This window comes from Akebia trifoliata, chromosome 8 (assembly GCF_017979445.1).
Source record: "Akebia trifoliata isolate Shusen 1 chromosome 8, ASM1797944v1, whole genome shotgun sequence".
Classification (NCBI taxonomy): domain Eukaryota; kingdom Viridiplantae; phylum Streptophyta; class Magnoliopsida; order Ranunculales; family Lardizabalaceae; genus Akebia; species Akebia trifoliata.
In genome coordinates, this window is record NC_141382.1 from 1028005 (window position 1) to 1044057 (window position 16053).

General features: G+C 33.6%; 3 protein-coding genes across 3 annotated transcripts; all 3 read right to left on the minus strand.

Annotated features, from left to right (window-relative positions):
- Positions 1 to 1920: 1920 nt before the first annotated feature.
- LOC147395292 (putative leucine-rich repeat receptor-like serine/threonine-protein kinase At2g19230) lies at positions 1921 to 6949 on the minus strand. Its single transcript, XM_086452348.1, has 7 exons — positions 6940 to 6949; positions 6160 to 6292; positions 5522 to 5596; positions 5127 to 5198; positions 4433 to 4504; positions 3454 to 3701; positions 1921 to 2051 (listed from the first exon to the last, which is right to left on the minus strand). The coding sequence occupies exons 1-7, from the start codon at positions 6947 to 6949 to the stop codon at positions 1921 to 1923; spliced, it is 741 nt and encodes a 246-aa protein (XP_086308474.1).
- Positions 6950 to 7736: 787 nt separating this feature from the next.
- LOC147395293 (uncharacterized protein At1g24485-like) lies at positions 7737 to 10109 on the minus strand. The gene is made up of 3 exons (XM_086452351.1): positions 9398 to 10109; positions 7809 to 8418; positions 7737 to 7766 (listed from the first exon to the last, which is right to left on the minus strand). The coding sequence occupies exons 1-3, from the start codon at positions 9919 to 9921 to the stop codon at positions 7737 to 7739; spliced, it is 1164 nt and encodes a 387-aa protein (XP_086308477.1). The 5' UTR covers positions 9922 to 10109.
- Positions 10110 to 14085: 3976 nt separating this feature from the next.
- On the minus strand, positions 14086 to 14502 carry LOC147395294 (uncharacterized). Its single transcript, XM_086452364.1, has one exon. It carries the CDS (start codon positions 14500 to 14502, stop codon positions 14086 to 14088), a length of 417 nt encoding a protein of 138 aa, XP_086308490.1.
- Positions 14503 to 16053: the final 1551 nt, after the last annotated feature.

Here is a 16053-nt window from a genome sequence, read left to right on the forward strand (position 1 = left end):
AAGATGAGTAGATTAGTCATCTCAAAGACAAGATTTGTTTTAATTCTAAGGCATTTTTTTTTAAATTTCGTATGAGACGACTCAGTCTTGTGCATGGATAGTACAAGACGTCAAAACGAATTTTAAAGCCATGGTTGTGAGTGAAAAAAAGTTGGAGATGGGAAAACATTTTCCCATCCAATGTGAAAATTAGTTTTGAGAGGAAAATTTGACTCCAATGAAAATATGCAAACATATATTCGAAATTGTATTTTTTTGGTGAAATCATTTTCCCACCCAATAACCATAGAGATTTGTGATCTTTTTTGGCAAATCTTTAGTTTGTGCCACAAACCCGTTATCTTCAATTCTTTTTATTTGCAAAAGTTGTCTAAAATAAGGATATTATTTATTTTATTCTCCTTGATTTAGAAGATAAAAGAATAGATGATAAAATTAATAATTAGTCAAATCATGAAAAATATAAAATAAAATAATAAGGGGCAATCTTGCCAATATATCTAAAAGGTTTATTAGGAAGAAATTTTGAAATAAATAAATGTAAATATCATTTGGTGAGAGGATGAGGATGAGGGTATTTTAGTCATTTTCTCCAGTCTCTCATAGAATTCCATAATCAAGGGTATCTCACCGGTTTGAACTTCAGGTGTCTTTGCCAAGTGTTTCGGACTTACAACATTATCTCTCCTTGTTCTAACACCGGACATGTGTACTATTTGTCCACCGCATCCATCCATCCATATCCGATTTGATTTTCCTCGAGATTGTTAGAACATTCTACATGCATGATCCTTTAAACTGATATTGCCATTGATCACCATCACATGTTACTAAATTGCATAAATCAAATTTCATTAATTTTGAGGTTGCTCTTATATTTTTCATGAAATATGATCACTTAATTGTAATTTTCCAAATTTGATCTTAATCTTTCGGCTAATCCATCCGAACATATGACCTTGCTCTACACACTTAATTGTTTGTGTCACTTAATTACTTCGATGATTTTATTCACTACTGATCTCGACCACGACATCATCATGCATAGGTCGATTGATAAACTTGAGCTCATCATCTCACTTGACATCAATTTTTTAAATCAAACATCTTCACATATATTTGTGCTCACTACTTCAATTGACGCCGGTTTTGATTTTTCTTATGTTTTCAAATTGATCACGTGCCCCCTCTCATGGTTTCAAAACTCGATTGAGGCGTATCGTCGTAGCCGTCTCAGTATCAAGTATGAGACGGATAAACAAGTCAATTTTTCAAATGAGATTTAATACCTCACATTTATTTTTCAAAATTTTTGGACGAGACGTCTCAAACATATTAGAAATCTCGTCCGACATGACTCTGTATATGACATGAACAAGACGACACGTGAAACCGAGTTTTAACACCATGGCCGCTCTCAATCTTCTATTGAAGACTAATATAAAAAAAAAATGACCTCACCATCACCCTTATTTTTGTCATCATTGTACACAAGAAGATGACAGGTTTCACAAGGAAAAATCAAAGGTTTTTACGCCATTTTTTTTTCTTTTTTGATTTGTTGATAAGAGAAAATCGAGGTCAAGCGACATGTATCTCAAATATTCAAAATGTGAGAAGGGGCTACATGTCATGTATATAGGAGGGTTTCTCCAAAATTTTGAATCAAGATTACCGATTCAATGTTTTCCCCCCTTCGATGGACCAAAGCAATAAAATAAATAATTAATTAAGATATTTTTATTAATGATTTCTAATCATTGAGTCGGTTTATTTAAGAATCACTACTCAAAACACGTACATAAATAAAAATTTAGTAAATTACACTTGGTTGACAAATTGTAATCTTGAGTTACATGAAGATGGATGGACAAACAAGGTTCGAAGAAAATAAGATGAGAGAGGTACAACATAGAGAGATCAAGGATCCTCGCCATTGTTGCTTTGGTCCTGCTGGTTCGATGAATTGAAAACATTGGATGCGACATTTTGTGCGATATCCACCATTATTTCATTAACCTTGGTTGGTCGTCCACCGCCACCTCCTTGTCCTAGAGATGTAAACAAATATAACTTGTTAGATGCAAGGCTTATATGTTAGAGTTGTGTTGGAGTGACCTTAAGATTGGACCTCATATCACACCTCTTGACATGAAAGTGGATAGGAATCATAGATGCTTTTTCACTCATGTTTCGTGGAAAAGCATTTATGGTTCAATATTTAGTCAAGGTGCGTTATGTGAGATCCAATCTTGAGGTCACTTCAGCATTATTCCATTTGTTATTACCAAGGTCTAACTGATTACTACAATCTTGTCTCTCTATTTAATTTTGTCTCATGTTATTGAAAGTGAGTTCATATCGGGGTTGGTTTTTTTTTTTCAATCTATATTTTTCACTATTTTATGATCTTCAACTTGTCTATTCCTTTTAATTAAAATTGTAATCTGCCTTTGTTGAAATGTTTCTAAATCATTTCAATTGACTTTATGTTAATTTATCATTTATTGGAGTTATTCCTAAATTTTCTCAAATGTACTTTTTTTTTTCTTACTTTCTTTTCTTCTAGTTTTTCCACTCACCTATCTCAACATGATGCCTCTCAATTAATTGCGTGTGTAGCGTTTCCTTTTATACATTGTCAATCCCAAGCCCAAGTTGGAAACATGATTTTAATATAAATAATGATTTTTTGACGTCCTCCTAACATAGCATGTGTTAGAATCATATATTCTTTTTCTCGGGATACACAACTACACATATTTATGGGGATGTACAGTTGTGTATCCCGAGGGAAAAATCAATTGTTTTAACCCATGCCACGTTAGGGGGCATGTGTCAAAGGGGGTGTTAGAAAATCACGACTCTTTTAATCTACACTAATCCTAAATAAAAAAAATTATTATAGGTCTTGCATGATGTCCATTGCAATGACATGATACGGTGTACCTCATGCACTGTCATACAATGCATTTTATTCTCTATAGAAAAAAAAATACTTACGGTCCATAAATTCCTCTATACTTTCTCCATATTTCCAATTTTTGGAGCTTACATGTATATCATGTTTGATTATCCAATAAAATATGGATTTGTTTATATTGGAAATCAATTTATCTCGACATTCCTAATCTTACAAAAATTTAAAGTTCGGCTTAAAATTAAAAATACAAATTAAACTATTAATTAATATCAACTTTTCATAAGATTAATGGCCTTGAAATGGATTTTTGAGAGAAATCTATTATAAAATTTGTGTGTGCGTGTGTGGTGGATCATAAAACATGATATTCATGTGTCCCCGATATAAATAAAAGTAACCATAAACTAGAACATTTTACCCGACTTTGTGAGCGAGAAACCAAAATTATTGTGTCATACCAAGTGACATCTTTATTTGGTAATGGAAGTTTTTGATCAAATCAGTAAGTAAAGTTAAAAGTAATAACTAACCTGCACCAACGTTAGCTATGGCTGCTGTTTTTCTTTTGTGATGAAATATAGCTGCAACTCCAAACACAATCCAAAACACAACAAAAGCTGGAATTGTGGTTCCAAGTATTACAGGTAGCTTTGAGCTTTTCTTTCCACCCTCTGAAGTAGAGGTTGTTGATGTCCCAGATGATGAAGTTCCAGTCGAAGAAGTACCCGAAGTATCGCAAGACTTGCCCGAAACACATAAATCCGGATTACCCGAAACCCTATATGCATGCATAAGATATAAAATGAAATGGTTGATAGTGTTAATGATGAGGGTAATTTGGGCTTAATTACCCTCCAAATTTTTGGAGAATATGTTCAAATTGATAACATACCCTCTTGACTATAGTCACACATCAGAGATGAGCACAAAATGAACGAAATATCGGTCCCCGTCCTCTTGCCAAAAATTTCTTGAATTTTTTTTTCAGAATCCGGATCGTATGCACCCAAGGCGGAGGATTGAAACCCTCCTCCTACACCTCAACACATACCACGTAAGCCACAATCCAAGGATTTAATGCCTAAAATCTCTCGATTTCTACATGTCCTTGGATTGTAGCTTATGTGGCATGTGTTGAGATGTGAGAGGAGGGTTTCAATCCTCTACCTTGGGTGCATACGATCAGGACTCCTTATTTATTATAAAAAACCCTTCCCTTCGTCTTCAACTTTGAATTTTGGTGACAAGATTGTTACTTGTTTTCCACAAATCAAGGGTTGAAGACCATGGGTTTTTGGTGAAAAATCAATAATGTTTAAGGAAATGAACTCGAGGATTATTTCAATCATTTTAATCATTCTACCACGGATAAAGTGTATGTCATTATTTTTGAAAACACATGGGGATATCTCAAATATTCACCAAAACTTGGAGGGATATGTCCAAGTGTACCCTAGTGACAATTTGTAGTTCCAATAGTAGTTGAAAGTGGGATCTGAACGTACTTACAATAGTTTTAGCTTGTTGTTCTTGGATAGTGAGGAGGGTATAGATCCACTGAACTTATTATCAGCCAAGTTTCTACAATAACGAAAGAAATATGAGTTAGTTTCAAAGAATATTAATTAATTTCAATTTTTAAAATCAAATTGAACCCGTAGTCCAAACTTTGGTTCAAATAGAACACTAAGACGTTTAGAAGTATGGTCGGTTTTACATGAACCGAGGTTCAACCATCGATCTGACTTGAAGAACCAGTTTTTTGTGAACCATTCCAATATAGAAAATATGGACTGAAGGATCATGAATTCAATCCATGAACTTGAATCAAAGTCTTCAATTAAGCCATGTGAATTGTCATGCCAGCAAATAACACTTCAGCCACTAACATTAGGTTTAAGGGGAAAAAAAGGATAGAATTTTTTTTTTTCTTGATCAAAGACTTCAAAAATGATAGTTACTAAACTCCCAAATCTACAATGTGTTGATCAACACTATAAAATAATAAAAAACTTCATTTTTTATATTTTTGTTTAGAGTTCTTAGAATTTTGTGATCTACATCAATGTGGCACTCTGATGATGTTTTCAGGTGCCACGTGAACGTACTTTTTATATAGATAGGTGATTCTTCAACCTAATATATATATATATATATATATATATATATATAATGTTATAAGCAGAGTGACCAAATATCTCACAGTTGTTTCAAGTTGGTGAAGGTGCCTAAGAAATCAGGAATTTCTCCAATTAGGCCGTTCTTCTGCAAATCTCTACAATTCATGAAAAAAAAAATAGATCAACAAAATTTAATTTAGGATTTTTAATTACATCCCTTGTCACTCAACTAATTTGAAATGCCACTATGAATATTTAGATCTAGCTCCCCTTACAACTGACTTTGACCAAAATTAGTATAAAATTGAAAACTAACCTTCAGTAGTAATATGGGCAGTTAAAGTTATCTTGGTCAAAGTCAAAGGTAGAAAGGTGGCAAGTCTAATATTTTTAAATATAGGGATGCAAGTCAAATTTGTCTTAATAGTGAGGGAGAAAAATTGAAACCTCTTAACTTAATTGAAAATGTTAATCTCACATGGTTTGAAGAGCATCCATCGCACTGAAATCCGGAATTAACATAGAAAGGCCACTGAGAAGGCCACTAAGATACCTGAAAATTTAAAAAAGAAAAAATAATAAAGAGTAATCCTTTTAAAAGGTAATTTGGACATACCCATCAAATTTTGGTGAATATTTGGGGCACCGTGGTCTTCTTTTTTAAACTAACCAAAATGATCAAAATACCCTCATCTTTGCCAAACACCCTTGATTTTTCCCAAAAAAATCATTCATCTTCAACCTTAGGTTTTTGTGACAATATCTCTAGTATTTTGATAAGAAAATCAATAATAATTAAAAAAAGATTGCCCCGGCCCTTTATGTTTTTGCCAAATAAATCAAAGGCTTCAAGATGTTTTTGAGGGAGAAAATTAAATAAATTGAACTTTTTTTTTATCATAAAGACTAAAGAAGTTGAAGATGTTTTTTTTTTTTTTTTTTCTCTAAGGGGGGGGGGGGGGGGGACTTCAGGATTTTCATTATTATCTCGTCGATGGCCATGGTCAAGGGGTATGTCAGCAGTTTGAAAATGCAGGGGGTATCTCAGATAATCCCAAAGCCTAGATAAGTTACTTAAACAGACATCATGCTCAAAAAATTTAGGAGAAAAATTACAATGCTGTTATTCGAGGCGTCGCTTCTGAACTACAAGCCACCCATTCCCATGTAAATGAGGCAGGAAGGCAAGGATCACCCTTCCATTCGGCCAGCTTAGGGAAACTGCTTTGTAACAAAGCTAATGCTTCCACTGATTTTAATCACAATAAGAGAATGTAGAAACAAATTAGTCTAAAAAAAATAATTAAGAAAGTAGATGCAAGTTAGTTCACATCCCTATATTTAGTGATATAAGCTATGAAAAAACAAATTAAGAAATTATAAGGTTTACGATGATTTGACTAAGCTTAAGTCCATGGATGAGAGAGGAGAATTTCACTAATTGGTGAATGATTATAATAATCCTAATTTGTAAACGTAGGTTTTTCAATTTGAAATAAACTCTCTCCAAATCTAGAGTACTATATTTGACCTTATAAGATTGGGTATTTGATGAACAGTGCCCATGGGACCTTAATTCAAGACATCTAACCCAACATTAAGGATATCGAGAAAGAACAAAGAAAAATACTTAATTAAATTCGAAATACTGTAGAGAAATACTTACTAAGATTTATGACTGAAAGATTGAAGCGGGCCTAAAGGTAATTCTCTTCAGAGATTGATGAATTTAGAATAGAATTATCATGATTTCATAAGCTTACTACATAAGTGAATTTATTTTTAAATAATGAAAAACATACATACGTTTACAAGATCAAAAGGGAATTACCTTCAATAAAATTAAATATGGTGTTTGGTGTGCTTAAAACCATTCCATTCCTTTTACCATTGCACCTCTTTCCATTTTTTCTTCTTTGAATATAGTTTTCGAAATGGATTTCTCTTTTTTACTTAGCTGGGAAAAGCTCTTGGAATTTATGAGATAGCTCCATTCCTTCTTATTCTTCTTTCCTCCATTTTTTTGTTTGTTTGTTGCAAAATAAATCCTATATTCTATTTGATGAGTTATATATAACTTCATAAATTAGTGTGTTATAAGCAAAATTTGGTGTGGAACTATAAATCCTAAACAAATTTGTACAAACAACTATATTAAAAATAAAAAGAGTGCCGATAATACGAAGAACTTTTGGTGTACGGACTTGATGCATGCTAATGTGGAAGCATATAATTTAATTAAAAAAAAAAAAAAAGACAAAGAGTTTCTCTCTCCCACCCATAATGAAAAAAAAAAAAAAAAACTTTCAAATCTAATCACCTTGTGACATTCAAAATCATGATCCAATGAAATAGGGCTGTAAAGGATAAAATTATATGAACTTTAGAATAATAATAAAAAAAATCAATTATTTTTCACCGTTGAATTTTATTTTTAAATGTGGGTACTCGGTAGCCATCCATTTTATATACCATGGATCAAGTTCGAAAAATAATTTTTTTTTAATATGAATATTTTCATGAAATCTAGATGTCTATGTTGTTGGATTGCCAATGTGGGCCAATCAATACTTTCTAAGATTTAAAAATTAAAAAAGTAAATATGTGGGTAGAGAATGGGCATGGGAGAGAAATTTTTTCTTTTTCTCTTTTAATAAGTTATATACTTCCATGTCAGCGTGCGCCAAGTCTGTTCACCAAAAGTCTATCATATTATCAGCACTCTGAAAAAAAATCAACATAAAGTATTCTAAATGAAAACCCACCATCGTCGTTGTTCGATCCGACAGATTCCGGTTTCGGGTTGGCGCTCCTTGCCGAAAATGGCAAACAACGGGACGCTCCGTATCGAAACGACCGTTCCCGTCGGAAGCTCGGAATTTCTGACCTTCTTTCAGACGCCCGCTGTTGGTTCCATCAGTTAATACACCACTAACTTGAAAGACCTCCATGGCATTGATCAATGGAGGAAGTGTCGAGTCCGAGGTGGGTTGAAGCGAGATCGAAGTGCTACCCGACGCTGTTATATTTGTAGTATACATCTCCAAAGCAGTATTGTAAGACGGAATTATGGCCTCGGAATCTTCCTTATTGTCGATAAAAACCTTAAACGAGCGCAAATCAGTCGAGCCCAACTCAACCAATTCTGCAAAATAATATGTTATATAGATGGGAACTAATTTGGATGATGGAAGACCAGTGCTCAAGACTATGGAGTGAGACAAATCTTTTGGTGTAACTGCATTTTGTAATGCAGCAGCAGGAGGTTCATCTGCAACACTTGTATCGATTAATGATCCGTCGCTTGTAAGCTGAGTTAATCCATCCGATACTACTCCTGGGACCCAAATTCGATCGTAAACATCGTTGGCGTACCTGTATCACCATCACCAATCAACAGTTTGATCAGTTTTGGTTTCTTAGTAATTAGTCTCTCTTTTTAAGAGGTGGCACATAATTATTAAATAACAGAGCTTCTATTAACACACCAATCGAATCTAAACAAAATTCCAAAAGGATTGGGGTGTTATAAGGAAAAAATGTATATCATAATTTATATAAGTGATTAATTTCTCATATTTTATAGGATTAGGATTTGGGACACGGTTAATCTAAAATCGATCTGGTAGATTAGCAAACCGGATCTTTATCTGAGCCCAAATTCTCGATCCAAATCCAAAGTTATTAGATTAGAATGGTTCGGACTTAGAGTATCTAATCCGATCCATTGACAGCTCTACTTTAGAATCTGATTATAAAAAAGTAATTAAATCAAAGGCTTAGAATTCAAAATCAATTTGACTTTTGATTTATAGGTTGCCATGTGAAATGTACGGAAATGGAAACTATCTAATTCAAAGTCAAATGTTAATCAATCTAAGGCTGTCAATGGATCGGGTCAGATCCATATGGTAAGGATCGGATTTGACCCATTACCAATTCAATGAATCAGATCAGATCCTTGTGGGATAGAACCATTTTATGAAAAAAAAATCTCAATATTAGGATCCAAATCTAATCAATAACAATCAAATCAGGTTTGGATTGGATTGGATAAAATGCAAATTGATATATAAAATATAGATTAGCTTTATATATTTAAACAAAGTATCATGTAATTAACATATCAACTAACATTTTATCCAACCGGGACATGCATGTTTTATCAAAAACCGAACCAACAGGTTATGATCAAATCGGATACTTATTATTGAAACCCAAATCTTTGATCCAGATCCGAATTTATCAGAACTGATTGGATTTTGATTCTAATCCAGCCATCTATTGACAGCCCTATATATCAAATTAATTAGAAACAAAAAAAATAATAGAAGAGATAATCTGATATATGTACCTCACAGTGTCTTTTGCACCAAAAGCAACTCTACTGCTCAAGAACAAAGCATTACTAGCATCAAAATGACCATACATATTATATTTCAGTACTCGAACTTCAAGTGCCGATATGAATGGTAGCAGATTTGGATTAGTTTGAGCCACACAAACACTTAGTGCATCCATCTTTGTGACATGTATTGCTTCGTAATAAACTACTTTGTCGTTTGATGTCACCACATTAGCCCAAAGGTTTCCATCAAAATGAAGATCAAAAGTTGGAGGAGACGATTTCTTGTCGTAGTTTCCATAGTAAAAACTCGCACGAATTAGTACTTGTTCCCCCTTATTGACATCCATCGAATAACAATTCTTCTTTCGAGTGGAGAAGACTCTAAGAGTGCTCATAACATGAGGGACTGAATTTGATGAAGATTGAACAACTTGGCTTTTGCCATTTTGAATGTAGAGATCGTCACCAACCCATGGAATGTTGTTCTCGTCGACGTAAATTTGTGATGATCCACAATCTATGCTTATCATGTCTATAAGATTGATAACATGGAAACATAAACCACTAATAAATAAATAAAAATACAATAAGAATAGAGTAATTTTGATATACCCCACTGGGTTTTGAAGGAAATTAGAGATCCCCTTGGGTTTTCAAACTAATGACATATCCCTTGATCTCGGTCTTTCCTGATATTCTAACAAAAAATAACCAATATGACCTTCTCTCCAACCTATTGGCAAAAACATTAATTTGATTTTTTATTTTTTTCCTTCTCTCAAAGCCCATTATCAAACTCTTGAACCTTTTGAAAATTATATTATCTTGTCTTGATTAAACCTTCCTCTTGCCAAAAATATATTATCTTAAACTTTCTAAAAAAACCTATGAGATAGACTTTTTGTGGTTGAAGACAAGGGGAAGAACATTCTCCTAGAGCCTGAAGATCATGGGATTTTAGTAAGAGGATAAAAGGAGGCCATTATGGTCATTTTTGTTGGTCTCTTACAAAAAACCAAAGTCAAGGAATATATGCCTAATAAGTTTGAAAACATGTTGGAAATCTCTAGTTTTCAAAAAAAAAAAACCTAATGGATACCTCAAAATTATTCTAAAATATTTAAAATAATAAATCAAAAAAGATTAAATGGGGATGGTTAGAAAAATAAGATAGGAACACTAACCAGGTCCAGACTTTGATACATCAAGGGAGGCAAGAACAATTAATGATAGAAGAAGGGGAAGAAGCTTAGCCATGGAGGGTTGAGAGATTGAGAGATGAAGACAGGACGAGAGCTTAGAATTCCATTTATGGGAGATTGAGTTTGACTATTTTACGAGTTAGTAGTGATGACAGGTGTGTGTCACGCATATGGGTCAGTGGGTGGTGTATACTTCGTTTTTTTTTTTTTTTGGTGGACTTTGACTTTTTGTGAGCAAGTCGTATGTGCAGTAGAGACTTGACTTTGATAATATATATTTTAAAAAACCTTGGTGCTGCGTTGATTTGTCACCAATGATGATGGGATTTGTTTATGTGAAAATTCATAAAATAGTTTTTCGAATTACCACCCTCATTATTGTAGTTTATTATAATTGCCTCCAAAGATTCAAATTATTCAGATTCCATTCTCCATTTTTGTTTTTTAAATCAACCTTTATTTATATATATCCAATTTAGGGACTATTGCTTCTTCACATGATTTTAAAAATCGTTCAAGATCGTGACTCAGGTGGATCCTCTCAATATCAAAAGCAACCAAATGAGATCGTCAATGTAAATCATCCGTTACATTCAGGGGTGGAGCCAGGATTTTGTCCTCGTATGGGGCAATAAGGACAAAAAAAAAGAAGAAAAAGTATAAAGACAATCAAGAGCAAAATAAATTTTGTGGGGATGATAACTCACAAATTCTAATAGAATTTGAAATTTCCCTGGGGGGGGGGGGGGGGGGGCGATCACTGTAAATCCACCCATGTTTATGTTGATTTGTCTAAAAATCGACACAATTCATTTGATATTTTGAAAACATCGATTAGGTTAATAAAAGCTCAACCCAGTCAATCAGATTTTGTGTGTTTTACATAGAAAATAATTAATGTTTTATTTACTCTATGAGAAATAAGATTTTGCGATTGAATAATTACTTATCTTATACTAAGAAAATTACAATTATTTAAATAATAATAATTTTAAATCCATTTAAATTATTTGATTCATCTTAAATTTGATGACACCACGAATCAACTTAGGTGGTTGAGTGGCGAGACAAGGTACCTGATTTTAAAACAATTCTTCTTTATGACCAAAATTATATGGAGTCAAAAGTTAAGGGAGGCAACTCTAAATTTTATGAAGTCTGTGAGGCATATCCAAATTAATAAATTATTAAGGGAGGTAAATATAAAAATCCAAAGGGCAAAACATATATTAGTTGTTTATAAGTGATCGTGCCAAGTGTCTTTTGTTAATTCAATTTCTATCTTGAAACAAACTGCTGGATTATGACTAAATCTTAATTAGTTTGCTGTCGAATCAAGAAAAGCTTATGATGTATTTATGTCAAAATTTCGAAAACGTTGCAATTTTGATTTTCGATAATCATAGTAGGGTCCAGCTATTGATGGGCCTAATTGATGGTGTGAAGGGATGTCAATGGCCATCCTAGGCCCATTGTAAGTTAAGCCTCAAAACTTTAGTCCAAGAATGGCCCATCTAATGGCCATGCCGAGCTACAGTCAAGACTGGCCCGGCCAGCAAGTATTCGGGTCGATTATGGGTTAGACTAGGAGACCCACATAATTTTCTTATATATTATAAATAAAATTATGATATAAGTTATTGGATTGGACCGCCGATTGGCCTAGCTCCCAACCCCGAGCATGACCTAAACATGAATTGGGTCTTAAACCAATCTGATTACGAAACGAACCTAATAACACTATTCAAACCTAGTCCAGGATAGGCCAGGCCCAAGCTGGCCCATTGACAACCCTAAAAGTATGATTTAGAAATTAGGCAAAAAGGGGTGATTTAGACAATCTCTTTTTGTTTTGGTTTGTATTTGAGATAATCGTGTGTTTTGTACTAATTACATGTCCCTTGGCCCCAGTCTTCTCTTATAATCTCTTCTCTCTATAACTTGAAGTTATGTTCTTCTCTATGTTTCTTCTTAAAAATAAAAAATAAAAATTTTCAGTCTTCTTGGTATCATGTTCTGTTCCTTCTCTTGCTATCCTCCTTCGGTAATTTTGAGTTTGAAGGAGAAGAAATGCATGTATACTACTAAATTAATACTTTAATCTTGTAATTGGTGTGTCATAATGAAATATTAGAATAAAAATAGAAGTCTCATCATCCCACGAGTAACAATGACAATCATCAAATAACAAACAGGAATGAGAGATCAAACCCACGCGTGATGATGGTAAGGTTGACCTGATGATGGTGATTTATTAGTTGATAATTACATAAATATGGGCTTCTAGGTCCATTTCCATGTTAAAAACATTCGCAAAAAATGTCCCTTTCCTTTCAAGTTTAAACTGAAACTTTAGAAGATTTATAGATTTTCCCACAAATGCCCTCTCTTGTTTAACTAAGAAAGAAGCAACAACAAAAGGACCCAGAAGGGGCAACTTGGACATACCACTCCAGGTTTCCGTGATATTTGAGATACTCCCGTGGTCTTCGATGATAGATAATTGACAACAAACAATGACGATGTTAGCAGGCCCACATCTCTTAGGTACTCTTGGGATGTGCAATGTATAAAGTGGGGGCAACTCTCTCCTTCCAAGCTAGTTTTTAAGGATGTGTTAGGCTTATGGACTTTAACTTGGTATCATAGCAGGTGTACCTAAGGATGGGTTAGGTTAGTATCTCCAACCCTGCATGGAGAGGGAGAGTCGGGTGTCTTCAGCCCTAGTGCTAGGGGGGAGTGTTAGCTTAGTCCCACATCTCCTACATACTTTTGGGATGTGCAATGTAAAAAGCGGGGGTAACTCTCTCTTTGCAAGCCGGTTTTCAAGGATGAGTTAGGCTCATGGGCTTTAACAGACGAAAATGCCCCCATTTTCAATCCCTCCCAAAAACAAGTCAATTTTTCGCAAAAATCCTTCATCATTTCGGTGACAAGATAACCATTTGTTATCCACATGATTTATTTAATTACTCAATTTTTTAATATTTAATTCATCTTTCATATTTATAAAAGAAAAATAAATATTTTTTTTTTACCGTGTATGATTTTGCCAAATAGAAAGTAACTTTTTAACTAATCATAAAGATTGAAGAGTTTGAGACAATGGATTTCAGCAAGATGTTGAAGGTGAGGGTATTTCGATCATTTTGTTTGAATATCTCAAATATTCACCAAAGCTCAGAGGGATCTTTCTAAATCATCCAAATAAAACAAGAAAATTTATCAAAAACACTTTTTTTTTCTTTGATGGAGGAGTTGGGGATTAAGACTAATGGGTAAAAAAAAGTTTTTTTTTTTTTTTTTTGTTGGCGGGGGGATGTGAAAACTGTTGCAATTGAGGGTATTTTGATAATTTTATTTCATTCTCTCATCAAAGACCACTGTCAAGGTGTATTCACAAATATTATTCACCAAAACTCGTAGGGATATTTCTAAATTACAGAAATAAAACAAGAAAAAAAATTACTAGCAACACTCACAAAATCTTTCTTAATGATCCACCACGTCTACACTGGCAGTGCAGGATAAAAGCCTGTGGAAGATCGAGTACAACGCCACCATCACTCTACCCTTCTTTCTACCATCACCATCAACATCACCACTACCAGTTCTCTTCCTTCTATGAACCACCTTATCTTTCACTCTACCAAAACACTTGGTAGTCTTCTCAGGCACACTTTCCTTCTTTGAAAACGTGTAACTCCTCAAGTATATTTGTCTACATGAAATACTATCCACCACTCTAGGGTGGTTGTTCCCCCTCTGCGCACCATTGCGCAAGTTAGCACTACTCATGGATTTTACGAACTCCGCGTCAGATTCTGGCCACTTGTACAGGTTCCTGTAAGTCGCTCTCACGGGGACGCGGGTGTCATTGACACAGCTGGATATGCAAACTGAACTCATTTTTCCGGTGAGTGGGTCAGATCTTTGAAATGGGCTTGTCACTTCTTATAGTAGAAGCAAAGCTTAGATTGCAAGAAAAGATAATCTCTGAGAGAGAGAGAGACTTGATAGTTTTTTCTGAGTGGGTTTGTGTGCTTTGGTTTGGAATCATTTAGCATCATTAGTAATGATCAGTACGTAAATAATCTCATTTCAAAATTAACGAATCCCTAGGAAATTAGTACTATCCATATGTCATGATGATTTGGTGTATTGTAGTGCACTTTATTACAATGCATCCATATATATGAGCCTCATTAATCTTCCCTTCTACTCATGACGATCAATGATCGAATATGAGTTTGAAGAAATTAAAAAAAAAAAAAAAACAAACCTTTATCAATTTCTTTTGCCTTGTAAGATCAATTGCCCTTGAAGAATATGATTGATGATCAAGACTCATTGATTACAAGATGCTTGTTGCCGAAGAAAGAAAATATCTTGATGATAATAATAATAGAGAGCTGTTATTGCCACACCAACTTTTACTAATGCAACACCAATTCTTATGTAAATCACCAAGAAATTATATGCAGTTGGTGTGGTGTTAGTAAAAATTGGTGTGCCAATAGCAACTCACTAATAATATGGCCTGGAACAAATCAACTAGAATATAATGGGTATGTAATCCTTTAAAGGAATTGGCATTGGATGGCCTCTTTTAGATCTTAAAATAAGCTAAATGTAGGCTTCATCATGGATTTGATCATCATTGATACCAATATTGTGGCTTTTGTGTTGTGGATTATCTTAATGCTACCATGCGTGGTGGAGTATATTATACATTGCATTGTGATACCACAAATCATCTTCTATGAAGGTTTTTATGAAAATTGGATCAGTTCTCTTGATTACATTACATTACTTTTTTAACAATCTTAAATAGAAAAGAACCTTATGTAAATAATTATAATATAATATAATCTAGTTATATTCTATCATGATCTTTAGAGAAGATAATTTGATATATCAATGATTTTAAATCTCGTCTGACACTGAGATGACTCGTCCAAGTTATCTCGATCTCGTTAAGCAACGATACAGATTTGCACGGTGTCTCAACATTCATATGATCTTGCGAGATAAACAAGATATCTCATATGATATCTTGAAAACCTCGATTGAGTCAATAAAACTTGGCTGAGTCAACCAGGATTTTTTATTAAAATAATTAAAAAAAATACATTTTTATATATTTATTACTTAAATAAACACATGATTTTAGGACTAAACATTTTTCTAATCTATGTTATTTTATTACAAAATTATAATTATTTTAATTTAAATATATGTAAATCAATCAATGTAAACCAAGTTTAAAAAATTGTCTTGTACGAGACAACTCGGTCTCATCCATGGACGAGACGAGATGTCAAACCGAGTTTTGAAACCATAAATATATCACAATACCTCTTATTCTAGTGCATTTTATAGTATTCTTCTTTTTATTTATCATTATGATCCATCGTTAACTAAATTACACAATATGTAAAAAAAAGAAAAATTGTTATG

Excerpts from the sequence above, each read along its gene's own strand:
- LOC147395292 (XM_086452348.1), bottom strand. Across the intron at positions 3,702-4,432 it reads AACAACAAGCTAAAACTATT|GGTTTCGGGTAATCCGGATT; the intron begins GTAAGTACGTTC and ends GCATGCATATAG. Across the intron at positions 2,052-3,453 it reads CATAGCTAACGTTGGTGCAG|GACAAGGAGGTGGCGGTGGA; the intron begins GTTAGTTATTAC and ends TTACATCTCTAG.
- LOC147395293 (XM_086452351.1), bottom strand. The coding sequence starts at position 9,921 with ATGATAAGCATAGATTGTGGATCATCACAAATTTACGTCGACGAGAAC. Across the intron at positions 8,419-9,397 it reads GGTGCAAAAGACACTGTGAG|GTACGCCAACGATGTTTACG; the intron begins GTACATATATCA and ends ATGGTGATACAG. Across the intron at positions 7,767-7,808 it reads CGGATCGAACAACGACGATG|AGTGCTGATAATATGATAGA; the intron begins GTGGGTTTTCAT and ends ATTTTTTTTCAG.
- LOC147395294 (XM_086452364.1), bottom strand. The coding sequence starts at position 14,502 with ATGAGTTCAGTTTGCATATCCAGCTGTGTCAATGACACCCGCGTCCCC.